The sequence below is a fragment of the Castor canadensis genome, chromosome 10, assembly GCF_047511655.1.
Source record: "Castor canadensis chromosome 10, mCasCan1.hap1v2, whole genome shotgun sequence".
Taxonomy (NCBI): Eukaryota; Metazoa; Chordata; class Mammalia; order Rodentia; family Castoridae; genus Castor; species Castor canadensis.
In genome coordinates this window covers 10,458,968-10,482,088 of record NC_133395.1, presented here as the reverse complement: position 1 = coordinate 10,482,088, position 23,121 = coordinate 10,458,968, and the positions used below count along the sequence as shown (strand labels likewise).

The 23,121-nt window shown below is 36.2% G+C and overlaps 1 protein-coding gene across 6 annotated transcripts in view; it reads right to left on the bottom strand.

Annotated features, from left to right (window-relative positions):
- The window catches only part of Nalcn (sodium leak channel, non-selective), a 305,907-nt gene that overhangs the window by 94,620 nt on the left and 188,166 nt on the right, over positions 1–23,121 (bottom strand). For 4 of the 6 annotated variants that reach the window (XM_074043034.1, XM_074043032.1, XM_074043037.1 and 1 more), the window contains 2 exons: positions 21,694–21,831; positions 8,788–8,862 (listed from right to left, as the gene is read on the bottom strand). In XM_074043034.1, coding sequence (XP_073899135.1) covers positions 8,788–8,862; positions 21,694–21,831 — 213 coding nt within the window. The remainder of the gene's footprint in view (positions 1–8,787; positions 8,863–21,693; positions 21,832–23,121) is intronic. The other 2 variants (XM_074043036.1, XM_074043033.1) reach the window with 1 other exon arrangement.

Sequence of the window (23,121 nt, the reverse complement as noted above, 5' to 3'; positions counted from 1 at the left end):
TTTTTGTGATTCAACAACTGTCAGATGCTGCATAAAACTGAAAACCAATTGTCACGCTTTTTTTTTTCTTAGAACCATAACAACATAGTTTCCCATTGCCTGTGACAGAAGCTGGAAAACAAAAAAGTGCTTGTAGGTTGCTTTTCATTATATCCTTTGCTTTTTTCAATAGTTCAGTGCAGTAAGTTCTTAAAAATTCTGTTCTCTTTATTAAAGGAAGTTAGATGAAGGAGCATCCTCACAGCTAAGGAGTGGGCTTTTGTTGGGTGGAATTGAAGTATCATCCTTCCAGGTTGAGCATAAATTTCCCTCCGAACTTAAGTCTTCACACACACACACACACACACACACACACACACACAAATGGGGGTATATCTTACAAAGTCCTAAGAAAAACTACATGAAAAATCATTTTGAACCAGCAGAATTAGAGTGACAGGACCAACACTCACTAATGTAAACTTGAAGAGAAATAGTCTCAGATGTGCAGTTTAATGTTCTTAACTTATGTGTCCAGTTAGTTACTAACTAACCAAAAAAAAGTCCTAACTACCACTAGAGAAGGAAAGGAACCAGGTGTTCAAAACAGTATCTTCTGAAGGTGATCTGGTGTGGTCGAGGATCCATAATAAGAAATTCATAAAGGATCTACAGGCACCCTTCTTCTAAGATGGGATGTATCAAAATTATAAAAATTTGGAAAATGACTCCAAAGACTCAGAATGCTGCTCTGAGTTGGTCTGGACTTCAGAGTTGTACTGGTTGCTTTGTTGTTCCAAGCTCTCAGCTATGTGGCTTCCCAGTTTCAGCAAAGGATCATTTGTTTTTGAGATCAGAGAAAGAGGCTCTGAAGTGGTATTTGCTTCCTAGGACTGGCGCAACACAACACCAAGATCTGGGTGATTTAGACCAACAGAGCTCCATGGTCTCACAGTTTGGGGGCTGGAAGTCTAAGATCAAGATGTTCACAGGGTAAGTTCCTTCTCAAAGTTCTGAGGGAGGGTCCACTCTGTAGGTTTCTTCTAGCTTCTGGAGATTCTGCTAATCCTTGGTTCTCCATGCACATGCATCACACCAATCTCTGTCTCCTTTGTCACATAGTGTTCTCCTACTGTGACTGTGTCTGTGGTCTTTCTTTTCTTATAAAGGCCCACAGTAATGACCTCATCCTAACTTGATTACATTTGCAAAGACTCTATTTTCATTTAAGTCACATTCATAGGCACTAAAGGCTAGCGACTCAGTACCTTTCTTGAGGATACAATTCAATTCATGTCAGGAGTACATCAATTCGAACAGGTACCTCTCCTGTTTGATCTGACTTTCAAAAAAATACAGTTGACTTGTTTGCATTGACTTTTATTTTTCTAAGATGTTGTCTTGATGTTGATAATTGATACTCCCAAAATCAAAGCCTCCTCAATCCTTCTTGGATTAAACCTTAATCTAGTTTTGTCTCAGCCACTTCATTTTTTTTTTTTTGTCAGGGAACAGTACTGGGTTTGAATTTAGGACCTCACTGTGCTCTACCACTTGAGCCACTCTGCCAATCCTGGTTTTTGTGTTGAGTACTTTTGAGATAGGGTCTAGTGAACTGTTTGCCTGGGGTGGCTTTGATCTCTGCCTCCCAAGTATAGGATTATAGGCGTGAGCTACTGGCACCTGGCTGCTACTTCATTTCTTTACACAGATATTACTGCTGCTTATGTCTTAGCATGACATAAGAACTTATAGAAAAAATAAGTCTAACACTGACGAAACTATTTCAGAAATAGCAGATCAAAGCTATCTCTGATGATATTTTAAGATCTATATTATGGAATATTATGTAAATTGACAAAAAAGGAAAGTCATCTTCAACAAAACGTTGAGAGAATAGCTTCAAGTGGAGTCTGATAACATCAACAGACTTGAGTAAGGTGTGGGAGTCTCCAGTTCTCCTACTAATGAAGTAAAGGTTCTTCAGGGTATTGATTCTCTTCTGCTTGGGCATCTGAGTGCTTCTTGAGGAGGAGGCAGGAGTCCTAGATATCTGATGCCTTCAGCTGCATGTCTTCTTACCTCTTGACTTCAGTGTGTTGTATAAAGATCATTCTTTGTTCATATCACAAGGGAAAAAGTTTGGTTAGCACTCCAGTAAATGGTGATAACAGAGCAAAAAAATGAAGAATTGGTCAGTAACCAGGTGGTCTGTTTGGAAGTGTGAGGAATCTGAGATGAAAACGCTGATAATTCACCTTCACTTCCTGAGCTGTCATTCACGCCTCATTTTCTGCCTGCCAGTTGGATCCTCACATTGCTGGACGTGCTATTATTGCTATTTTTGACCACCTTCTTATTGTTAATTTGATGACTAATTTTATAGTTTAAAAATTAATCATGGTAAAAAACACGTAACATAAAATTTTCCATTTTATTCATTTTAAGTTTACAATTAATTCAGTAGTGTTAAGAGTATTCACATTGCTGTGCTATGGATCTCTAGAATTCTTTCATCTTGCAAAGCTGAAGCTCTTTACCCACTGAACAATAATTCTCTTTTACTCCTTTCTCCAGTTTTGGTTATAAACTTTCTGTTGTGTGTTTCTATGAATTGGACTACTTAGATCCTAACATAAGTGGAACCATACAGTATTTGTCTTTTTGAGACTATTTTATTTAGCATGATGGCTTCAAGTTTCATCCATATTGTAATGTATGCCAGAATTCTCATCTTTTTATGGTTGCCCTCCTTCCTGCCAACTCTAGCCCCTTCACCTGGATAAGCATTACTCAACCTTACCAAACTTATGAGAAAACATCTCTGATTTCGTAGTCTGCATTAGAAGTATTTCCTGTGTACGTCCAAATCCCCTTATAGTGATCACTGTTGAACCAAAAGTGCTTGCTTACTTGTCTCTGCCACCAGCTGCCAAGTTATTTGAAGGCTGGGACAATTGCTTGGTCACGATATGTCCCTTGTCACTAACACACCTACAATGCAGCAAGTGGATGAGTATCCAGATCCACACTTACAGATGGTATAGACTTAGTTCCAGGTCAACAGTATCTCAGCTGTAAAAGTGATACCCAGATGATCTTAGTCTATGCCATCAAGATTTGAATCATGCCATCATTTTCCTCATTCCCCCCTTAATAGTGATTTCTGGTTCAATAAGCAATATTCCAATTATAATTTGGCTTCCTGTCTACACGCTTGTGGGGAGAGTGTGCTGATCTACACTTTCTAGATATACTTTTCACCATTAGAGAGAACTGGTTCTCCTTGGGGTTAGCATAGCATCTTTTGGCAGAGATCTGGTTAAGAGTCCGTAGCTCTTGTTGTACCAGCTCAGGGACTTACAAATTACGTAAGCTAGAAAGAGAACTTTCCTCCCTTGAATGTTAGTTTCGATATCTTTAGTATTCACGATTAACTTTGGTAATTTAATATGAAGTGCCCCGCTCAAGGAAGCTTTCAATAAGTAACATTTATTATTGTATGCAAGTTACATTAGTTTAAATTCACTCAGGAGAGACTGACAGAATGCTGAGAACATGGTGGTCTTAATTCAGATCATGAGATGCAACCAGTGCTTAGCTGAAGGGTCCACCAGCAACATCCCATCTCTTGTTATGGCCCTAAATCTGCAGTGAGTTCCACATAGGAGGCAAAACAGAATGAAAATGAACGCTCCAGGTTTAAGAGAGTATTAGTTATGATTGCAGTAGGATATGTGTGTATATAAATATATATAATATGTATTGTTACATATAATAAAAATATGGTATATATTTGGATACATACACGTATATGTATGCACACATAAAATTAAATACATTATCTATCTATCTATCTATCTATCTATCATCTGTTTAAAAGAATTGGCTCATAGGATCATAGAGGCTAAAGTCTCACAGTCTTTCCTCTGCAAGCTGGAGACATAAGAAAGCCAGTAGTATAGTCTGAAGGCCTGACAGCCAGGAGCTGATGGTATGCTTTCCAGTCTGAGTATGAAGGCTAAACAAAAATATTAACCTGGAGTTCTCATCTATTAAAAAAAGGAATATAATACTTTTGTTTAAAAAATCCTAGTTAATAAGATGAGAAGCCTCCTTATATATCCAACCACCACTATACAGTGGACTCCATCAAAGACCAAATGTCATCACATTTGAACCAGGATTCAAATGAGACTGGATATGGAACTGGAGAAACAGTTTTTAATTTCATAGCTTTGAATTTAATCTAAACTGCCTATCTATACTTCTGTTTTCAATGATTCTTTCCCCAAGGCTTCTCTGTGGGTTTTTTCCTCACAGTTTAATGAATTTTATACTGCTTTCAAGAAAACCCTTTATATCTTTCTTGCACTGAATTTGCAAAAATCATTAAAGCTGTAAGAATTCTCTTCATTTTCCAAGATTGCAAAACTCTACTCACATTCCCCAGTGTTATTCCCACACCACTCAACTTCAAGGTCATCCTCTCCTACTATTGTTCAAAGAATAGTTTTAGGCCAAGGTGGGTTTTTTTTTTTTTTTTTTTTAGCTTCTATGTCAACTGACTCATCTTTTCAGTAGCTCACTGCAATCACACATTCACAGATAATTTCATTTCTAGTCAATTTTTTGATCTTATATAGAAAACCATTATACCTTTATGTGTATATATGTGTGTACACATACATGTATACAGATACAGATCTATAGATCTTGAAGTGTATAGGGGTCTGCGGATGCTGAAGAGAATCACAGCCTCTATTTAATTAGATATGGAGTCAGGTACATTGTAGCAGCTATGGAAATAGTGCAACTATGCTGTTGCTGCAAGAATCAACTGTGTCTTAATGCAACACACAGAGGATGCAACAGAGGAATTTTATATGGATGAGTGATTGGGTTGACTTTTTGGAACGTTATTTATTTTAGGATGTGGCAAAGGAATAGTCACATTAGTGACCATTGTGACATATGTTGGTGATATCTGGTGGAATGGACACTTACATTGGAACTTCTTAAAATTTTTCCTTAAGAAGCCATTTTCTTCTCCAAATCTCATTTTAAAAAATACACAAAAACCAAAAAGAAAAACCTACCTTTTTCCCACTAAAATGTTTTCATTAAGCAATAAGAAATTCATGGTTACTTTTTTCCTCAAAAGAAGGCATATGTGAACAGACTTGGATGTTTAGCATTAAACACTACTGACACCTTGAACTTGTGGGTTTCCAGCTAAAAGTGTTAGACTTGATATTTTAGCCAGCACATGTGGTCATATAGTGGGTAGGTGCACAATTCCTTTAGGAGTGCTCAGATGTTTTAAATTGCTGATGGGATCCATAGCTTTTCCTGCAGACCCCTAGAGCTCAGCATCCCTGGCTGAGCTCTGACACACAAGGAGTTTACACAGGCATCACAAGACTACCTAAGAAGAATATGCACCTCCAACCCCCAAACAATTAATCATGCAGCAATACTTTCCCTCAGAGAACTTCTAATGGAAAGACTCTGGTGTCCTTTGACATTTGGCATTTGCCCTTATTACATTCCCAACTCTGGCTGTGGTCACAGGCCTGCCCATCACTGAATTATGTTCATTCACTTTCCTTCAATGTCATATTTTGAAGGGTTTCCTATTTCTTTCTTCCCCTCCATGCTAACGTCTTCACTAGTACTTTTTAGCTTTCTGCCATCTTGCCTGGTTCTGGGTGGTATTTCCTTTCCCAAGCATTGCAGCAACTACCTGCTCTTCCTCTTTCCAGCTCTCCTTGTATCTCAGGTATAGCTTCGCCATTTGGGAGGAAATTGGCACAAGTTCCTACGACTCTTGAAAAAATAGTTGTAAAACAGCTTTTATATTTTAACAATTATTTTTAAAAACATGTTTACGATAAAATACATTCAGAATCTCTGGAGGCCTACCTAAAATACTAACTTTCTACAAGCACATTGTGTGCCTGTTCTAAGGAGGACCATGGATCCAAGAAGGTCACAAAGAGAAGAGGTACCTTGAGCCCCATTTCTCATGGTATAAAGAAGTCACCAGTCCAGTGGCTCTGACTTGAGCATCTGATATTTGAAGGAAACAAAGAACTATTTTGTACAGTTTTAATGACTTTGCTGCTTAATTCACCTCCACTCCTCAGAAAAAAAATCTTAGCTCAAAGTTATTTGGTAAACATATTTGTAACCCTGACATCATTATTTATATTAAAAAAAAAACCCTGTAATAGTCCTGTGGGTGCACCTTTTATGGCATGCATGACTCAGGTTTGAATTTATATTACTGTAGCTTGATTCAATATAGTTTAGAGGTCTAGAGTTGAGGGTTTTTGTCCAAATTGCTGGATACAAATCCTTTCTCTGTCATTTGTTGGCTATGTGACCTTGGGAAGTTACTTGAATTCACTATGCTTTATTTTTCTTATGTGTAAGATGGATATAATAGTAATACCTGCCTTGAATGGTTGTTTTGAGCAATTGGAAATATAAAGACCTTGATGCTGAGAAAGCACTCAATAAATATTACCACAGCTATAAGTACCTACTGAATGTTTGGTAGAAACAGTAAAGGATTAAAAGAAAAGATTTGAACTGAACAAAGGCAGAACTTGGAATGTGTGGTGCTTTCTGTAACTTGAAACACTAAGAAAATAAACTTTTCTCACAGTAAAAACAGAGTACATACATACAAATGTAAAAGGGTGAATGTATGTATTTGGAAACAATGTAAGCAGATATTTCATGTGGCAATTTATTGGAGATTTAAGACAAGCTATAGAGTGCAAATGTTCAGATGTCTGCATTACCATGTACAAAAGTGCACGCGTGTATATCTAGGAGTATGTATTCTATTCAAATTATTTTACCTCAAAGGCCAAGATCACTGAAAATAAGGAAATACAAGGGTATGTAAAACATGATGCAAATATTAAAACTTGTGAAACCAAGAAACACTCCTATGCAAAAATGGAAGAAAATGAAACAGGAATGTTTTAATATAGGACAGTAATATTTATTCCAATTAATTTAAGCATGAAATTGAGGGAGTTTCAGGTATGAAATTAATAGATGAATATAATAGATATGTAGTTTAAGTCTAATCATGAATAAAGAATAATGTGAAAGGTACTAATGAAAATGGAATTTCTGCTTTATTTTGATTGGAGTTTTCAATGCTCAAATAAACTTAAATGTTCAAAGAAAATACTCCAAATTGTTGGCTAGCACAATTGGATAATCAATTCTGATGTACAGAACTTCCAGAAACACAAAGCATCACTAATATCTAGAAAATGATTAAGTAAAAGCCATTTTAAACTAATGACATGTACTAAAAGTGAAGAGCTGTATGTTACTAAAACTTTTTAGTTGTGGAAGAATGTAAGATTTTTAATTGCTGTTTTATTCACTTGGGGTCAGATAAAAATAAAACAAAATGATGAAAATAATTGCTGGATATATAAATGTAAATAATAAAAAACTTAAATAGCCCATGCATATATGTATATACATATAAATAAATTAAAATACCAAAATAAAGAACACAGCAAAATATTCTTAGATTTGAATGTGCAATTTCAAAAGTTTGCTACATATTAATTTATTTTGCTAGCAGAAAGCTATTTTACATATATGGGATGGAATTATATGGCATTTTACTTGCCAGTAGTTTTTAAACCTCACACTGAATTTGAATGTAACATGTTAGAAAAAAAGGGGTACCTTGCATTTTATTTATAGAATACATATTTTAATGTATTATATCAAGGGATATTAAAAATCTATGCATAGCAAATATGATACAGGAAAATCCACATCTAAAAACCTGATGTGGGAAACATGGTCTGCAATGGTTCTACAGGAGCAGATTTTTATGGTCATGAAAAATTACATAGTTGAACAACTTTAAATTTGAACTCAGATATTACATTTTGTTTTGTTAAAAATAGACAACTTTTGAAAATTTTGAGTGTGTAGGTTTTTATGTAATTCCAACAGTATTGCTTTTGAGCCTTGGTGCTATTTGTTGACATATCAACTGCTCTTCCAGTGTTGGGGAGGGTAATCCAAGAAAATCCTACCCAATGTCTCCTCTCTTCCCAACTATACTTCTCAAAGGGCTTATATTCTTTATAGAGCCAAATATGCAAGCCAAGTTTCCTCCAACAGCAGAAACCACGTAGTTACTGGGTTACACCTGCCATCTTTCAGACACTAATAGCATGACCTTAACACATTCCCATTTCCATGTTTTGGGTACAATTCTCACTGCCATGCTGCACAGTCTATTTTCATACATAAATGGGCACACGTCTGATCATTTCTTCTGTTTCATTTCTCATATGACTGAACATGGCCATCCAGTCTAAATTTTATTTCAGTGTCTACGGGTCAGGAAAGTTAATGTTTAATATTTTTATGATGATGATCAGATGCAAAGTTGCAATCTGGTGCTGAGACATGTCATTTCCAAACAACCTTCATTTAATGGCAGAAGGAAAATGGTTGCCAAATCCAATTTATTAGACTATGCCCAACTTACTTTTGCTCAAATAAAATAATATAAAACTATCCCTAGGATACTTATAGAGTAATAAAAAATTTCACTTATCAATATTAGATAAAAATTAAATTTAGAAAGAGCATCATTTTGCCAACTCAGAATGACTTAACATTAAATTCTATTTTTTTTTTCACTTTAAGGCTCAAACTTTCTATTACTGTAAGCACAGGTTTTGCCCTCATCTTTTTGCTCGTTTTTTAAAATAATCAGATTTAAAGAATCCCCCATACTTTACTTACTTGTTTAAGCTTCTTTAAATCTTCATCAAGTTCTAAGTTGTCCAAAATAACAGCAACAAACAAACTCAGGAGGATCTATAAAATGGTTAAATAACAATGAAAAACCCCACATGCCATAAGTATCCAAACATTATATATGATATAGAACATCTATCTAAAATACATTGATTATAGAGTTCATTAAGTGAAGCATAAGCATGCAGTTGCAAATCATTGCATAGGCATTTTAAGGTGTTGTTACAAATACGTGAAAACAAGTGCATATGCTAACTAAAATAAAAATATGAGTGTTAATTTGCTTTATGAAGTCAATTTAAAAAGAAAAGTAAGAAAAAAACTTCTTAAATTCAATATTCCCACTCTGACGCTTTATCTTAAGAAAATAATCTGAAGTTTTGATGAAAACCTTAATATGCAGAGCTGCTTATTAGAGTTATTTGTAATCATGAAATAGACTGTACTGGAAATAGCATGCAAACTTGCAGAAGAAGTTAATACTGTTCTAGAGATCTATATGATAAAACCCATGGAGCTGTTAAAAATTCCCTTTGTGGAGCTGGTCTCCAAGATGGCCTCCAGTTTTTCTCTCAGTAGCTAATGTTCACGGTGTTGTAGTCCCCTCGCACACTGAATATGGCTGGACTGTACTGTAGCCAGTAAGTTACAGAAAAGGTTGTGTGTGACTTATGAGACAGGTTAATAAAAGACACTGTGGCTGTCACCCTACTCTCTCTTAGATTAGATCACTTGCTTTGGTGGAAGCAGGTACCATATTGTGAGGCACTCAACAGCCCTATAAAAAGACTCAGGTGGTAATGAGTTGAGGCTGCCTGCCACCAGCTAGCAAGAGATTGAAGTATCCTTCAACAACCATGCAAATGACATATTTCCCAGTTCTGTAACACTTTCCAGGTGACTGCAGCCCCAGCGAACATCTTGCTCTAATCTCATGAGACAATGAAGTAGATGCATTCAGGAAAACCTCTCCCAGGTTCCTCTTCCCAGAAACAACATGAAATCAAAAAGTCTCATTTGTTAGTCAGCTTCTAACAAACACATGGATAATTTGTTTCATAGCAATAGATAACCAGTGCAACTCATGAATTTTTACAGTATTCAAAATGTTTACGTTACAATATTATATGAGATTACATATGGCAGAAGTCTAGCTGTGTATAAAAAGGGATAATGGAGAAAATACTAGAAGGAGATACTTTAGAAATACTATAGTGTGCCTACCTTTGTGTAGTGAATAATGAATCCCACCTTTTCACATTTCGTAATATTTCCCAAAGTAGAAAAAGATACGTGCTTCTTTTGGAACAGGCAAATATGGGAAAAGATAGAAAGCAACTACCCAGTTGCATTTTTAAAACATTGCAATGTCTAGTCCTCCTTCAACTTAAAATTCTCTAAAGTCCTACATTCATTTCATCATCTTCATCATTCCTAATGTACATATTGAATTTTTTTTCCTGTGAACAAATTATTCCCATTTGATAATATTAGGTGGTTGAGCATGAAGTTAAGAAAGATGAGGCCATTTAGCCGTGGCTCTTAAGTACCAGAAAGATCATCATGCAGAAGTTAATGTCAGCTGTTCTCCAGGTTTAATGAGTTTATCACAACGGGGAAAACTGTGACAGAATATGCTTGGTTTGGGATTAGTTCCAGTCTTCTTTTAATAGCCATTCCTTGGGGATCCTACAAGAACTTGAATAAGATATAGAATAGTGCAGACCAGAGGCTTTTACTCATGTCACCATTTCTGCCACATAGCTGGTATGTGGGCATCAACTTCCACAGATGGCTTCAGCAATTGCCAGGTGAATTTCAGATAAACTATATTTACTAAACAGTGCCACCCAGTCTTAGCCATTGAGAACTGGCTATTTTTATCTTGGGAACACATAGGTGATGTGGTGACATAAAAAGGTAGGATTTTTTCCTTCCTTGGCCATCTCTGGTGGGTCACCTGCAATGTCCATCACAGTGTGGGTTAGTGCTTATTCAAAAATATAACTGTTTTCTTTCTCTTCTACCTTTATGGAGAGGGCTTCTGGGTTGGCAGATTTTATTTTGATTTTTTCCTCAACACCAGACAGATGGTAGGCTACTTAAGGACAGTGAGGTTATGTTATCTGATTAAATTCAACAAACAGTTGAACACAAATTCAAAATGTACTCAGTGCTGCGGTGTTTGCAGTAGAATTTAGCAGACATAGGTGGCAGTCTATGTCTGTCTAGAGATCGCTGGGCTTGGGGTCAGAGACCCTGGTTAGCAGACAAGCTCTGTCGATTACCAGGTGGGTGACAATCACTAGCCTATGGTGAGTTCAGTGTCATGATTTCTAAAATACTGGATAAAATAATAATGAGTCAACAAATTACAACTCTCACTATTTTCATTTACGCCTCCTCCAACAAGTCTGATGTGGAGTATAGCCTATGTGAAAATATATAGATACAGATTTGGATATATGAAAATTGTTTTCTTGCTTTTCCTACAAATGAATTTAATTTAGTTCATAACTCCTCCATTTCTGCTAGGGCTGAAGATGTAGCATTTCTCTGACAACTAAGGTTAGTTCTCAGGATCTCAGTTACATCTGAATAAATGCTCCTTTTCTTTTTAGGGGTGATCTAAGGTAAAAGATGTGTACCATCTGGCATCTGTTTCATTGTGGGCTGCCTAAGATATCCTCCATCTCCTATCGGGGCACTAATGGCACTTTTCTTGGGAGCCCTGGACTTTTAATCTGCCAGTGTGGTCACCGCCTGAGTTCTGGAAGCTCCTGCTAAGATCTCCAATTCCCAGTGATTCCTTCTGTGTGGGTTTCAAAGAGTTGCTGAAACACAACACACACACTTGGAAGCTTAAAGTAAGACATTTATTTTATCACAGTTCTGGGAGCCAGGAGTTCAAAATTGAGTTGCCTTCATGACCAAACTCTTTCCAAAGACTCTAGGAGAAACTCCTTCCTCACATCTTCCAGACTCTGGGGGACATGGGTGTCCTTGGCTTGTCACTATGTAACTCCAGTCTCTTACTCTATCTTTATAAGATGTTCTTTATTCCTGTCTTGTCTTCCATCTCTTATAAGAACACTTATCATTAGATTTGTGATCCACCCAATAATTCAGGATAATCTTATCACAAGATCCTTAATTACACCCGCAAAGACTGCTTTTCTAATAAGGTCACATTCACAGATTCTAGAGGTTAAGACATAGGCATATCTTTTAAACTCAGAAGACTCTCTGATCTTTGGATTGAGATGTTGTTCCAACACAAGACACACAGCTCTCCACTCTCATACTAGCTTGGAAATTCTAAGGGAGATTGTTTTTGGGGAACTTTCAGGACTCTCTTTACCTAAACCTCTCAGGAAGATACCCAAGTCTGCCTGGTTGCTCTTGGTCCACAGAGTGGTGCCCAGGAAGGCTATTTCTCACTCAAGTTTAGACAAGTCAGGTGCCAACAAAGCTGCTGGACCCAGGGTGGGGCACCACCTCCCATGGAATCACTTGGGTTCCATCTCAAAAAGCATTATTTTCCCCCAAAAGGCTGAAATCTGAGTGAAAACTGGAGCAGAGCTGGAGAGTGCAGCTGTGTAAGTGTTACAATGCACAACCAGAAACTAAAGCCTATTTGAGTACCAGAAGTTCAGTGTTGTACCATTTGAGTACTTGGGCTTCTGAGAGCCCACTAGGGCACATGGGAAAAGGGCATCTTATTTAACACTGTGAAACATTGATGAAGCCTCCAGGGTTGTGTAAAAAGGCATGGAGATACCAAAGAGAATGGTGATTTTGGCAGGAAGAGAAGTGTGAGCAGGGCATTGCAGGTGACTTGGGAGCACATGGTTCATTTGGGCACTGGTGAATGGGAGGGAAGCCCAACCAGAACCTGGCTTCCTGGAAGGATGCTGGGAGGCTAAAAGGTGGGGCTGAGGTGGGCAGTGCCCTGAGTACCTTGCACAGCGTCAGGAGACCGAGGGAAGGAGGTTGAAAAAGTGATGAAACCATGATGTTAGTTTCTTTTCTGTTGTTTTTCCTCTCCAAAGTTCTGGGGGTTTCGTTTGTTTTTGTGTTTAATTCATGTAATGCAGTCATCTAAACTGGTTCATTGAAACAGTAACTAGACAGTGTGAAGTTTGACAAGAGTTGATTAGATATAGAACCTTTTCTCACCTTCTTTTAAAAATAAACAGTAAATTTTGCACATTTTTCTTTGAGGAAAGAGAAAAAGCCATGCTCAGAGCAGAAGACCAGAAGTGGATATGAGGTTCTCCTTATCCTAGCAGATGGGAGTTTGACTTTCACTGAAGATGAAAGAAAGGAAATGTTGTACAGGAAAGTCTCTGGCTTTTCTAGGGAAAATGTGGATGAGACTTCATGAAGGGAAGCCTCAAACTTACAGGACTGAGGACAAAGTGTTGGGGAAGATAATTGGCAACGAAGTAAAACTAGTAAAAGAGAAAGCTTGAGGTTTGCTTGAAGCTTGCATTAAACCTAATTTCATTCAATAAAGATCTCCACAGAATGTTTAGGCTTCATTGTTCAATTAATATGACAATCTGATGGCAAACCCTGAAACTAGTCAGCAAGAGAAATGAGTCAAAATGTGTGCAGTTGGAGCCTTCTCTGGAAGCTGCATTTGGACCTGGACTTTGGCTCATCCCTGGTGTATGCCACTGTGAGAAGGTGAGGACTTGGCACCCAGGGTGAAAGATGAGGAAAATCTGAACTGAGACTAATCTCTTTGGAATGGAAATGAAAGATTCAAGAGATGGTGAACCTGCAGCTGATTGGGAGTAGGGGAGAACTAGTTTGTAGTTCTTTTCTCAGACTCTAATAGGGTGACAATAGCTACTGTGACCAAGAAATAGAAGTAAGGGGAGCCTGGCAGCTTGGTTTCCATCATACTTAATTTACCTTGTCAGTGATACAGTATTTTCCCACAAAAACAGGGTGGAAATGTACCGAGGGAGCAGGGTGGTCTGGTGTTAGCCATTTACCAACACATGGTATTACAAGTCATAGGAATGAGTGACAAACCTTAATTCTGAAAGCAAGAGCCATACTTCAGCACTGCACATTTTTGTTTATTCTATTTTTAAAGAAAGCTGAGGAAATGCTCATTAATAACCTGGACTCATTCCATCAATGTCTCCTCTACCAGTGCCACCTGTGCTGCTCCAAAAGGTTTTCCATGGCTGTTATGTGTAGTTTATAAGTTTATATTAAAATACTATAGATATAATAAAAGATTTTTACGGGAACTTGCCACGTTAAGTCACAAGAGCCTCATCATGTATACGAAAAAGCTGCTGCTAGTTCTAAGTTATGTAATTAATATATTTTGTTTTATTTATTTTTTAATATTTAGATTTTTATAATATTTTAATTTAGAATATGGCCTAGAATAGTATGTCACTATTTTTTCAAAGTTGTAATGGCAAGGGGAAAAATGCTCATGCAATAGTTACTACTTCATTTCCCACTGAGCTTTATTGAAATACACATGTAATTTCAACAGAATAGTGTTTGGTTTGCATAATGCTTTTAAAAAAGAAATTCATATATTTATATATGTGTACATATTTTCATTTATTGGCTATTTGTCACTTCAAACAGGTCCGCAGCGTTTGCTTATATTAATATACAACATGGATACAAAATATCAAAATATACAAAATGGATACAAAATATCCATTTTGCTGTGGAATACTCCTCTGATTAATGTAGTTGCTCCTTTATTTTATGACCAATATTAATAAATTATGAATCATCAAGGGAGAATAACAATATATTTCAAGTATCTAATTCTTATTCTCCTCAGATTATAATGCACATTTCTACAGTATTTTTGCATTAATAATGTCTTTGATGTGGAAAATGGCATATATCAGGTCTCCTGACGTCTGGGCAGTCTACCTCGGAATTTTTATGAATGACATAACAACATTGGTGGAATTTTAAACTTCCGGTTTGTTGATTTCAAAAGCAAATTTTCCAGGGTTAATATGTTTCTTGTGCCCTGGTGTCGCCCTGGTGATTGTCTACTGTCCTGTCCCTGAGGACTCTTCTCTTTCTCCACTTCCTCCTTCCACTTCTCACACTGTCCTGGAAAAGCCTCAATTCACCCAAGCTGAGTCATTTGTTATGTCTACGCTCTATACATCTAACAACAGAAGGTCTGACTTGTTTTTCTTCCATTTAAGCACAATGAATTTCAGTCACATTCTATAAGTGACTGACGCAGTTGTGTTTCTAAGTGTTATTTCCTTAGCCACTTTGTCCAACACACTGTGGTTCTCATTTTCTATATGTAAGATCACTGTGGGGCGAGGATGGTTCAGACTGCTGGAAATTATGTTTCTTTTTTGCAAGTGAGAAGCCATATCACTTAGAATGGATTTACTTGGATGAAAGTTTCTATCACTATAGCAACAAATCCTGTCCTTCTTTCTCTTTAACTTAGACTATAATCATGATATCAGTCACCCTATCTATCTTTCCCTTTTCAATTCTTTTCCTAAAGTTTAGCTTTAATATTTTCTTTTCCTTTTATATAGCTTAAAGGTGGCCTTTGAGCTGAAATGTCAGCTTTAATAGTATCTCTTTCTTTACTATGAACTTTATTAGTAATTTCTATTTTTTATTATTTTCAAGTATATAGTAGAAACACAGCAGGAATCTGATCAATGTCCCACAACCTTGTGATTTTCTTTGTTTTTACCATTTGTGATCACACTATCCTAAGCTGCCTTAGAGCCTGTAATATGAAAGAATTTCACTTTGTATAGGGGTCAACAAAAAGTCAAATGTAATCAGAGCAGTGTAAAATGGCACACATTCAACACAGATGTACTTTTAAAAGGAATTCTATAAAATCAAGTTATTTAATTTACACTTCAGAATACACATTTCTGTCAGCAAAATATGACCATTCTCAACAAGCTACTGCTTCCAAGGCAAAATGAAGAGACTGCTGTGTTAATTTCAGCACTTCAAAGGTAACAAAAAGACCATCCACAAAAAAGGATTATTTACATTTTCTCTCTTTTCAGTATTCACATTACAGGGCTTTCTTTTGAGACAATAAAGGGAACATAATGAAGAGGGGGGGAATTTAACCAGTATCTCAACTGGTTAAATCTTTTGTACTCCTTATTCCCAAATCATTTTCAAAAGTGGGGGAATAAATGCAAGAAGCATATGGACAACTGCAATCAGTAGAACAGAAATTCAGAATCCATACCTGCGGAAGAGAGGGAATAAGGGACAATGGGTGATGGTTATGAATATGCATTGGGTATACACTTGAACTTGATTTTCATTGTGAGCTGGTGAATTGGTGCCCCAGGAGTGATAGCATGGCTGCTGTTTCCTATTCCAGAACAAGCTGCAGTCAAAATTTTATTTGTCTATCTTCTGCTTGGCACATGCTAGCTCCTGAGACGACATCAAGAACTCATCAGGTATGTGGCACCACTGGATAGCATCCATAGAAGACTATTTGAGCGTGTATATTTATGTAGACTTTCCCCCCAATTTGAGTTAAGATGCTTTGTAATATTACACAAAAGGAAACATGATTTAACAGAAATGCTCACTTTAACGAAAGTTTAAGCCTACAGACAGGCTTATAGAATAGCGATTTTAACTTGTAACATACTCTTTTTCCAGTATTTAAGGTCACGTGATATGACTATAAGACAGGCCTATCTATCACCTTCATGCATAGATTGATATGTGGGTTTATAAACCATATTAAAAAATAAAATAACCATCCCCAGTAACTTTATTGACTACACTTTAAATATTTCACACCAGGTTGATCTGGGACAATTGGAAAGCAGATGTCTGTTACCATTGTACCTCTTTAGGTGCATTGCCTCTTTAGTCATTTGAGTCACTAGGTCTTGAATGATGGGTCTTCCTTGTTTGTTGGTTGGTTTGCATGCACTAGTGCTATTTCCTGACTAGTTGACTAACAAATGTACTTTAAGCTCAGTCCCATTTTGGCCAGGATACAAGCTAGCTCTTACATATAGTAGTAAAGTCAGCAAAAGGTCACTTGGCAGAGCCCACTGTAATCTTTGTTATTTTCTAAGAGTATGCAGGGATTAAAAACAATCGCTTATCATGTTTTAAGCAACATCTCAGTGTAATGGGGGAAGTGACAGTAGTGTCTAGAATTTTTGAGAGTTAACTAATATTGGTTTTAATTTAGCAACAATGTTTTCTTTCATTAGATTAATTCTCTCATTAAAACCAAATAAATATCCTAAGGCATTAAAATTTGAACATGAATCTGGTTGAGAAAAATTGATTTGAGTTTTACTTAAGCAGTATATTTCATTTAACTTCATGCTTTATATATAGTTAATGAGATGACTTAGGGGCCCAAAGGTAAAATGCAAAATTTTTAAATAAGAAGAAGAATGTTTAGGAGGATATTTTCATTACCTCAGGGTGGGAAATAATTTTTTAAGTACAAGCTCAACCTCAATATATACCACAACTGAAAAACTGATGGTTTTGATACATCAAAATATGTCAAAAGGTGTCACAAAATACTGTCTTAAGAGGAGATAGTTGAAACATATGCAGTAGTCAAGGGGTTAATATGCAGAATATATATATCACTACTGGAAATGAATTGAAATATTATAGCCTAGTCTGTGGAAAAATGTGTAAAGAAAATGATGGAGTGAGTAATCAAGATGACAGCCAATATGCATATAAAAGTGCTCCCTTATTAATAATTACCAAAATGTAAAAAACTTAATAATTACTAAAGTGCAAAAAATTAATAATTACCAAAGTGCAAAACAATGATTTACCATTCACTCATAAGAGTGCCCAAAGCTCAAAAGTCAAACAACACCAACTATAAGCATGAATGTAAGAGCATAGGAGTTCCCAAGCACTATACCTTGGAGGGCTAGTGCAATTTTCCTACAGAGCAGAGAGCTGCAAATTTGTCCTCACTGCTCCACACAGCAAATATTTTAGGTTTGAGAGCCACAAAGCAGCATCAAAGCTATGTGAGTGCTTACTTACGTAAACATTTAAAAATGTAGAAATCAAGCAGGGTGTCATGGTGCATGCCTGTAATCTCAGCACTCGGGGGGCTGAGGCAGGAGGATCTTGAGTTTGAGGCCAGCCTAGACTACATAGTAATCCCTGTCTCTAAAAATAAATAAATAAATATGCAAATACATATATACATACATAATGCAGAAACCATTTGTAACTCACAGGCTGTGTAAATATCAGATGATGTGCCAGATTTGGGATCTGGACTTGAAAATCCCCATTCTAGAGCAGTTTGGGCTGATCCAGGATCCAGCCATTCTACTTTCTGGCATAGGCCTTAGAGAAACTCTTACCCAGGTGGACACAGCCTATAAGCGCATCGCAGTATTGAAGAGTACGACTTTGGAAAATGGCTTACCTTTCCATCAGAAAGAGAACTGACAAACAAATGGGGTGTATTTAATCAATGACTTGGTACATGACTACATATACTAATGATAAAATTAGCTTCGTGTGTATAAAGATTAAAAGATCTCAAAAACAACATATGGTAAAAAATGTAGCTACAGAATATATGTAGACTATGATGCAATGCATTCTGAAAAATCACTGCTACAATGCGTGACCCTGTCCAGCTCAGCCTGTGTGGTATGACATGCAGAGGCAGCTGTCACTGCATTGGAACAACTAAAATACGTTCATATTTGCCTTCAAATTCTGGTATAAAATGTATTTAGATGCCAGCCTTAAATTTGGAAAATTATATTTTTAATAGATCATATGTGTGTGGCAAACCTCTGTATTTCATTGATTTGAAAATACATATTTATTTTTACATTTTCACAACTAAAATAGGAATGTATCTTGTCATGTATGTATGTAGTTGATTTGTTGCTTTTCTTAGCATTACACAAAATGAGTTTTCTTGTAATTGACACTATGCTAAATATAGTGAAATATAATTTAAAACTGAAATTTGGATTCATATTATATTCATCACAGTTGTTGGCTCAGAATGAAAGTATTAAAAAAAGAAGGAAAGAAGGGAGAGAGGGAATTGATCCAGGAAGGACATAAATGATATATTACACTGATCATCTAAACTTTACTCTTTTTTTTTTTTTTTTTGATACTGGGGTTTAAACTCAAGGCCTACACGAGAAGCCACTCAACCAGCCCTTTTTTGGGATGGGTTTTTTTAAGATAGAGTCTCGTGAACTATTTGCCTGGGCTGGCTTTGAGCTAAGATCCTCCTGATCTCTGCCTCCTGAGTAGCTAGGATTACAGGTATGACTCACAGTGCCTGGCTAAACTTCTATAACTTAAAAATATCTGAACTAACACAATACAATTTCAACATTTGTCAATACACAGCTTTAAGTGTATACATCATTAGTTTTGGTGGTAGCTATAATCATCTCCTTATGACTAAAACACATCTCAAAAATGCAAGACTAGCTCACACATCCAAGATAACTCTGGAAACTACTTGTGTTGAACATTATTATTCTTTCTTTCAAATATAACACAATATAGAGGCCAGGGAAGTTAACTGATTCTCACAGAGTTATACTTCTAGTGACCAGTAAAGCTGAAACCTGAATCTAGATCTGTGGACCCCATTTCCATGTTCTACACCATATTTACCAAATGGTTCTCATTGACATGTACACTTTTCAATTTTCAATTTCTTAAGAGACTTTAAAAAATATGAAAAAATAAAAAATGATTTCAACTTATACTTTTTAACTCAGAATTTAAAAAATTACAATGAAAAAATTATAACAGATGCTTTAGGCAGATATATAAGTCAGTAGAACAAAAGAACTGGGTATGGATTTTCAGGTATGCTCTGTGGATCCTAAGGTTTCAGGTGAACACAGGAGTCCTTGGGTATGCTGAAATGTTTCATAATCAATGCCATATTTTTGGCCCATGAAGGTTTAGACTGACCACAAAGGCTAGGCCGCAGTTTGAATACTTTATTTCATAATATTAGTGATCCCTGTAGAGTTTCACTTAAAAGAAATATCACTTGACTAAGTAATTTACTAGGCTGGATAACTTTTCTCCTCAGATTTCACATTTTGGGACTTTGACTTTAAGAATCAAATCTGTATCTGAGTGTGAATAATCTGCACTGGAGAGAGCAAATAGTTATTTTAATAGGAAAATAATTGGATTGATTACTAGAAAAATCTAGGTTAATCATTTTCATACACAGATGATTTCAATCCAATCTGTCCTGAGTTAAACTCTTGGTCAATAGTCTCCAAGCTATTCCAGTTTTAGAGTGACAAACATATAATTAGTGATTAATAAACATTAGTTGAATCCGTGAACAAATGAATGAATGAATAATGGATGAATGACACAGACCTGAAGGTCCTGGAAGGAAGGACACAAAGATCCCAAGGCTAAGGCACTGTGTGACTACCACCGAGACTAGATCCAGATCCGAATGCCAGGTCTCCATGCTTCAGGCCCATGCTCTTTGCTTCTGTGACTATCTTTAAAGTCAATTCCATATGAAAAATACCAAAACTATTTCTATGTGATTCTACCACTTGAGCCCAGGACATAAGAAAGTATCAACATGAACTTTTTGATAGACGTGATAGTTTGGAAGTCTTCACCTGTAGCACATGGAATTTCTAAGTTATTACATCTCATTTATCAAGTGCTTATTTATTCATGGATATTTAGAACTGGAAAGACCTTAGAGATAACATGTAGTTTGTTTTATTCAAGTGAGTCTTTGGCAGACTTGATGCAGACATGCTCAGTGGCTATTTTAACTTCAGTATCTAGAGAAGCAACAAGCAGGTGCATGACTCCTGGTTTGGAGACCAGACAGAGGTAGAGACACTCTGAGTCTACCATTTACACTCTGTGTGACATTGAGCAAATTACTAAACTTCTCTGAGCTTCAATTTCATCATTGTCTAGTTGGGAATACTGCCTAACCTAATTGTCCCAAAGATCAGGAATAATATTGTAAAACATTTTGCCACTCCATAAATATTATCAACTGTTTTTATTTCACTTATTTCTGATAAAGAGTAACATTTGGGTTCCTAACTGGGAACTTTTAACATGGTATCAGAGCATAGCTTTGCTTATTAAATATGGACAAATTCATCCTATGCAGATATACATTTGGTTTTAAAAAGATCTGAGAACTACATTCCTCAGTTTGTTAGAGGCTACATTTTATAACTGTTTTCCTTTGTTTTAAATGAAATACACTGAAGAGAAAAATCTGCTTGTGTGACAATAATAATTTTTTCGTGGACTTTGGTATCAGTTTTCTTGAGCTTTTACAACATTTGCCGCTATGTATGTACCTTATTCTCTCCCATGTGTTTCATTCAGTCATGAAAACACTGTGCTGATTTCTAATTAACTGACTGCACCCTGAGGTCTCCAACTTCTGTCCCCAGCTTAATTACAGCTGTGAAGAGGAAGCAGTGAAATTGAAGACAGTGTCTCTACATGATAAAACAAGTAATACCGTAGTCCCAGTTTGATCTGTAGATTATCTATGTGTGAGTGTTGAAGGGTAAACTGGTGTATGAATGTGAGATTTCTGTTTTGTTTTGCTTCATGTTTCCTCTCATGCAAACACTTGTGCCTGAAAGAGCAAGTTCTACCTTAACAAATCTGACATCTAGTTCTTCAAGTAGTTCCTTGATTTGTAAAAGTTAGGATGGAAGTGATCTCTTCCAACTGGACTACACTGAACTTGCCCTTTGGCTCTCACTCACTTTGAAATTGACAAAGAGGACAAATATCTATTGATGCTCATTCCATTATGAATTTCAAGATATAATTGAAAAAAAATGCTAAGCTCACCAGAGTGGCAAAGAGGTGGTACAGAATGAAGTAGATGGCAACCACAGGCGCCCACATATGTCCTACAGCGTTCAGAGTCTGGTCCATTACGTCTACCCATCCTTCCTGGGTGAGGATCTGGAACATGGACATAAATGCCTGCAGAGGAAAAGAATGGAGGGTTACTCACCAGCTTCCGCTCTGAATGCAGCTTAAAATTAGTCTGTGGTGTTCAGTTAAGAATTTTAATCTCAATGTTGTTGATTCTTATTTGATTGATCAGGGGAAAAACAGTCTTGATATAGCACATGGTAAAGAGCTTAGAACAAAGACCTTAGAAGCATCATTTCTAACTATTTAGTGTGGAAAACCAAAATAATTAGCCTGTGTTAAAACTAGCCTTGGTGGTGGTAAATATTATAGAGCAAATTAGGGAAAAAAATTCAGGATCTTTGCTTTTTTTATATTTGCCTTTTATTATTTTTCCCTTTTAGTAAGCTACCTATTGAATATTTCCAACAGATTATTTATTTATTTTTGATACTGCTGAGAGAAACTTATTATTTTATTTATATATGACTATCTAGTGCATATAAGAGCATAATAATATTAATTTTATTTTTTGGTACCCACCTATGAAATTATTTCCTTTATCATACTAAAAATATCTGACTCTTAAAAAGAAATATTTTTAAACAATATTTTCATGCTGAGAAACTTAACAAAGACACATTTTTCATGATTTAAAAAAAAAAAAAACATTGAGGCATGGAGTCAAGACCACAGAGGAAATCAAGACTAAAAAAATATTAGGACCTTCCAATAAAAGCCAGCCAAGCTAAAAGAGTCTTATTCTTTCTGAAAAGATCTTTGGTTCCACTCTGACATGCTTTCCTAATTAAATATATGATTATCTATGTATCTTTGACTCATGTGTCCTGTATACATCAGTGGTCAATAAATGCTTCTAAATAAGACTTTATGATGATATCTGCTAAATTAGATAATTGGAATCTAGTGACTGTTTAAAAATGTTCTTCTAGGTTTCAGTAAGATGAAGATATAATTTGAATTACCAGGCACTAGAATTCTAAGCAATAATATCCAGGATAATACAAAGGACTGAAGCCTTGATAAAAGCTGTGTTTTAGTGCTAGGATCTTAGAACCAAAAGGGACCCTAAAGATAATCTAATCTGGTTCTTTCTTTTTGAAGATAAAGAAAGTGAGGCTCAAAGATGATAAGTGATTAGCCCAAAGTCACTCTATTAATTTGTTGCAACAAAAGAAGTAGCAGCCAGGCACTATGGGTTCAAATTAGTACTTTTCCAAATATTGTATCCTGTGTTTAGCAAAGTTTTTGGATCTGGTGCTTCCAGGTCTCATCATATAGTGATCTATCTTATCATAGTTTCCTTTTCCAAGGGTGATTAACTTTTTCAGAAGAGTG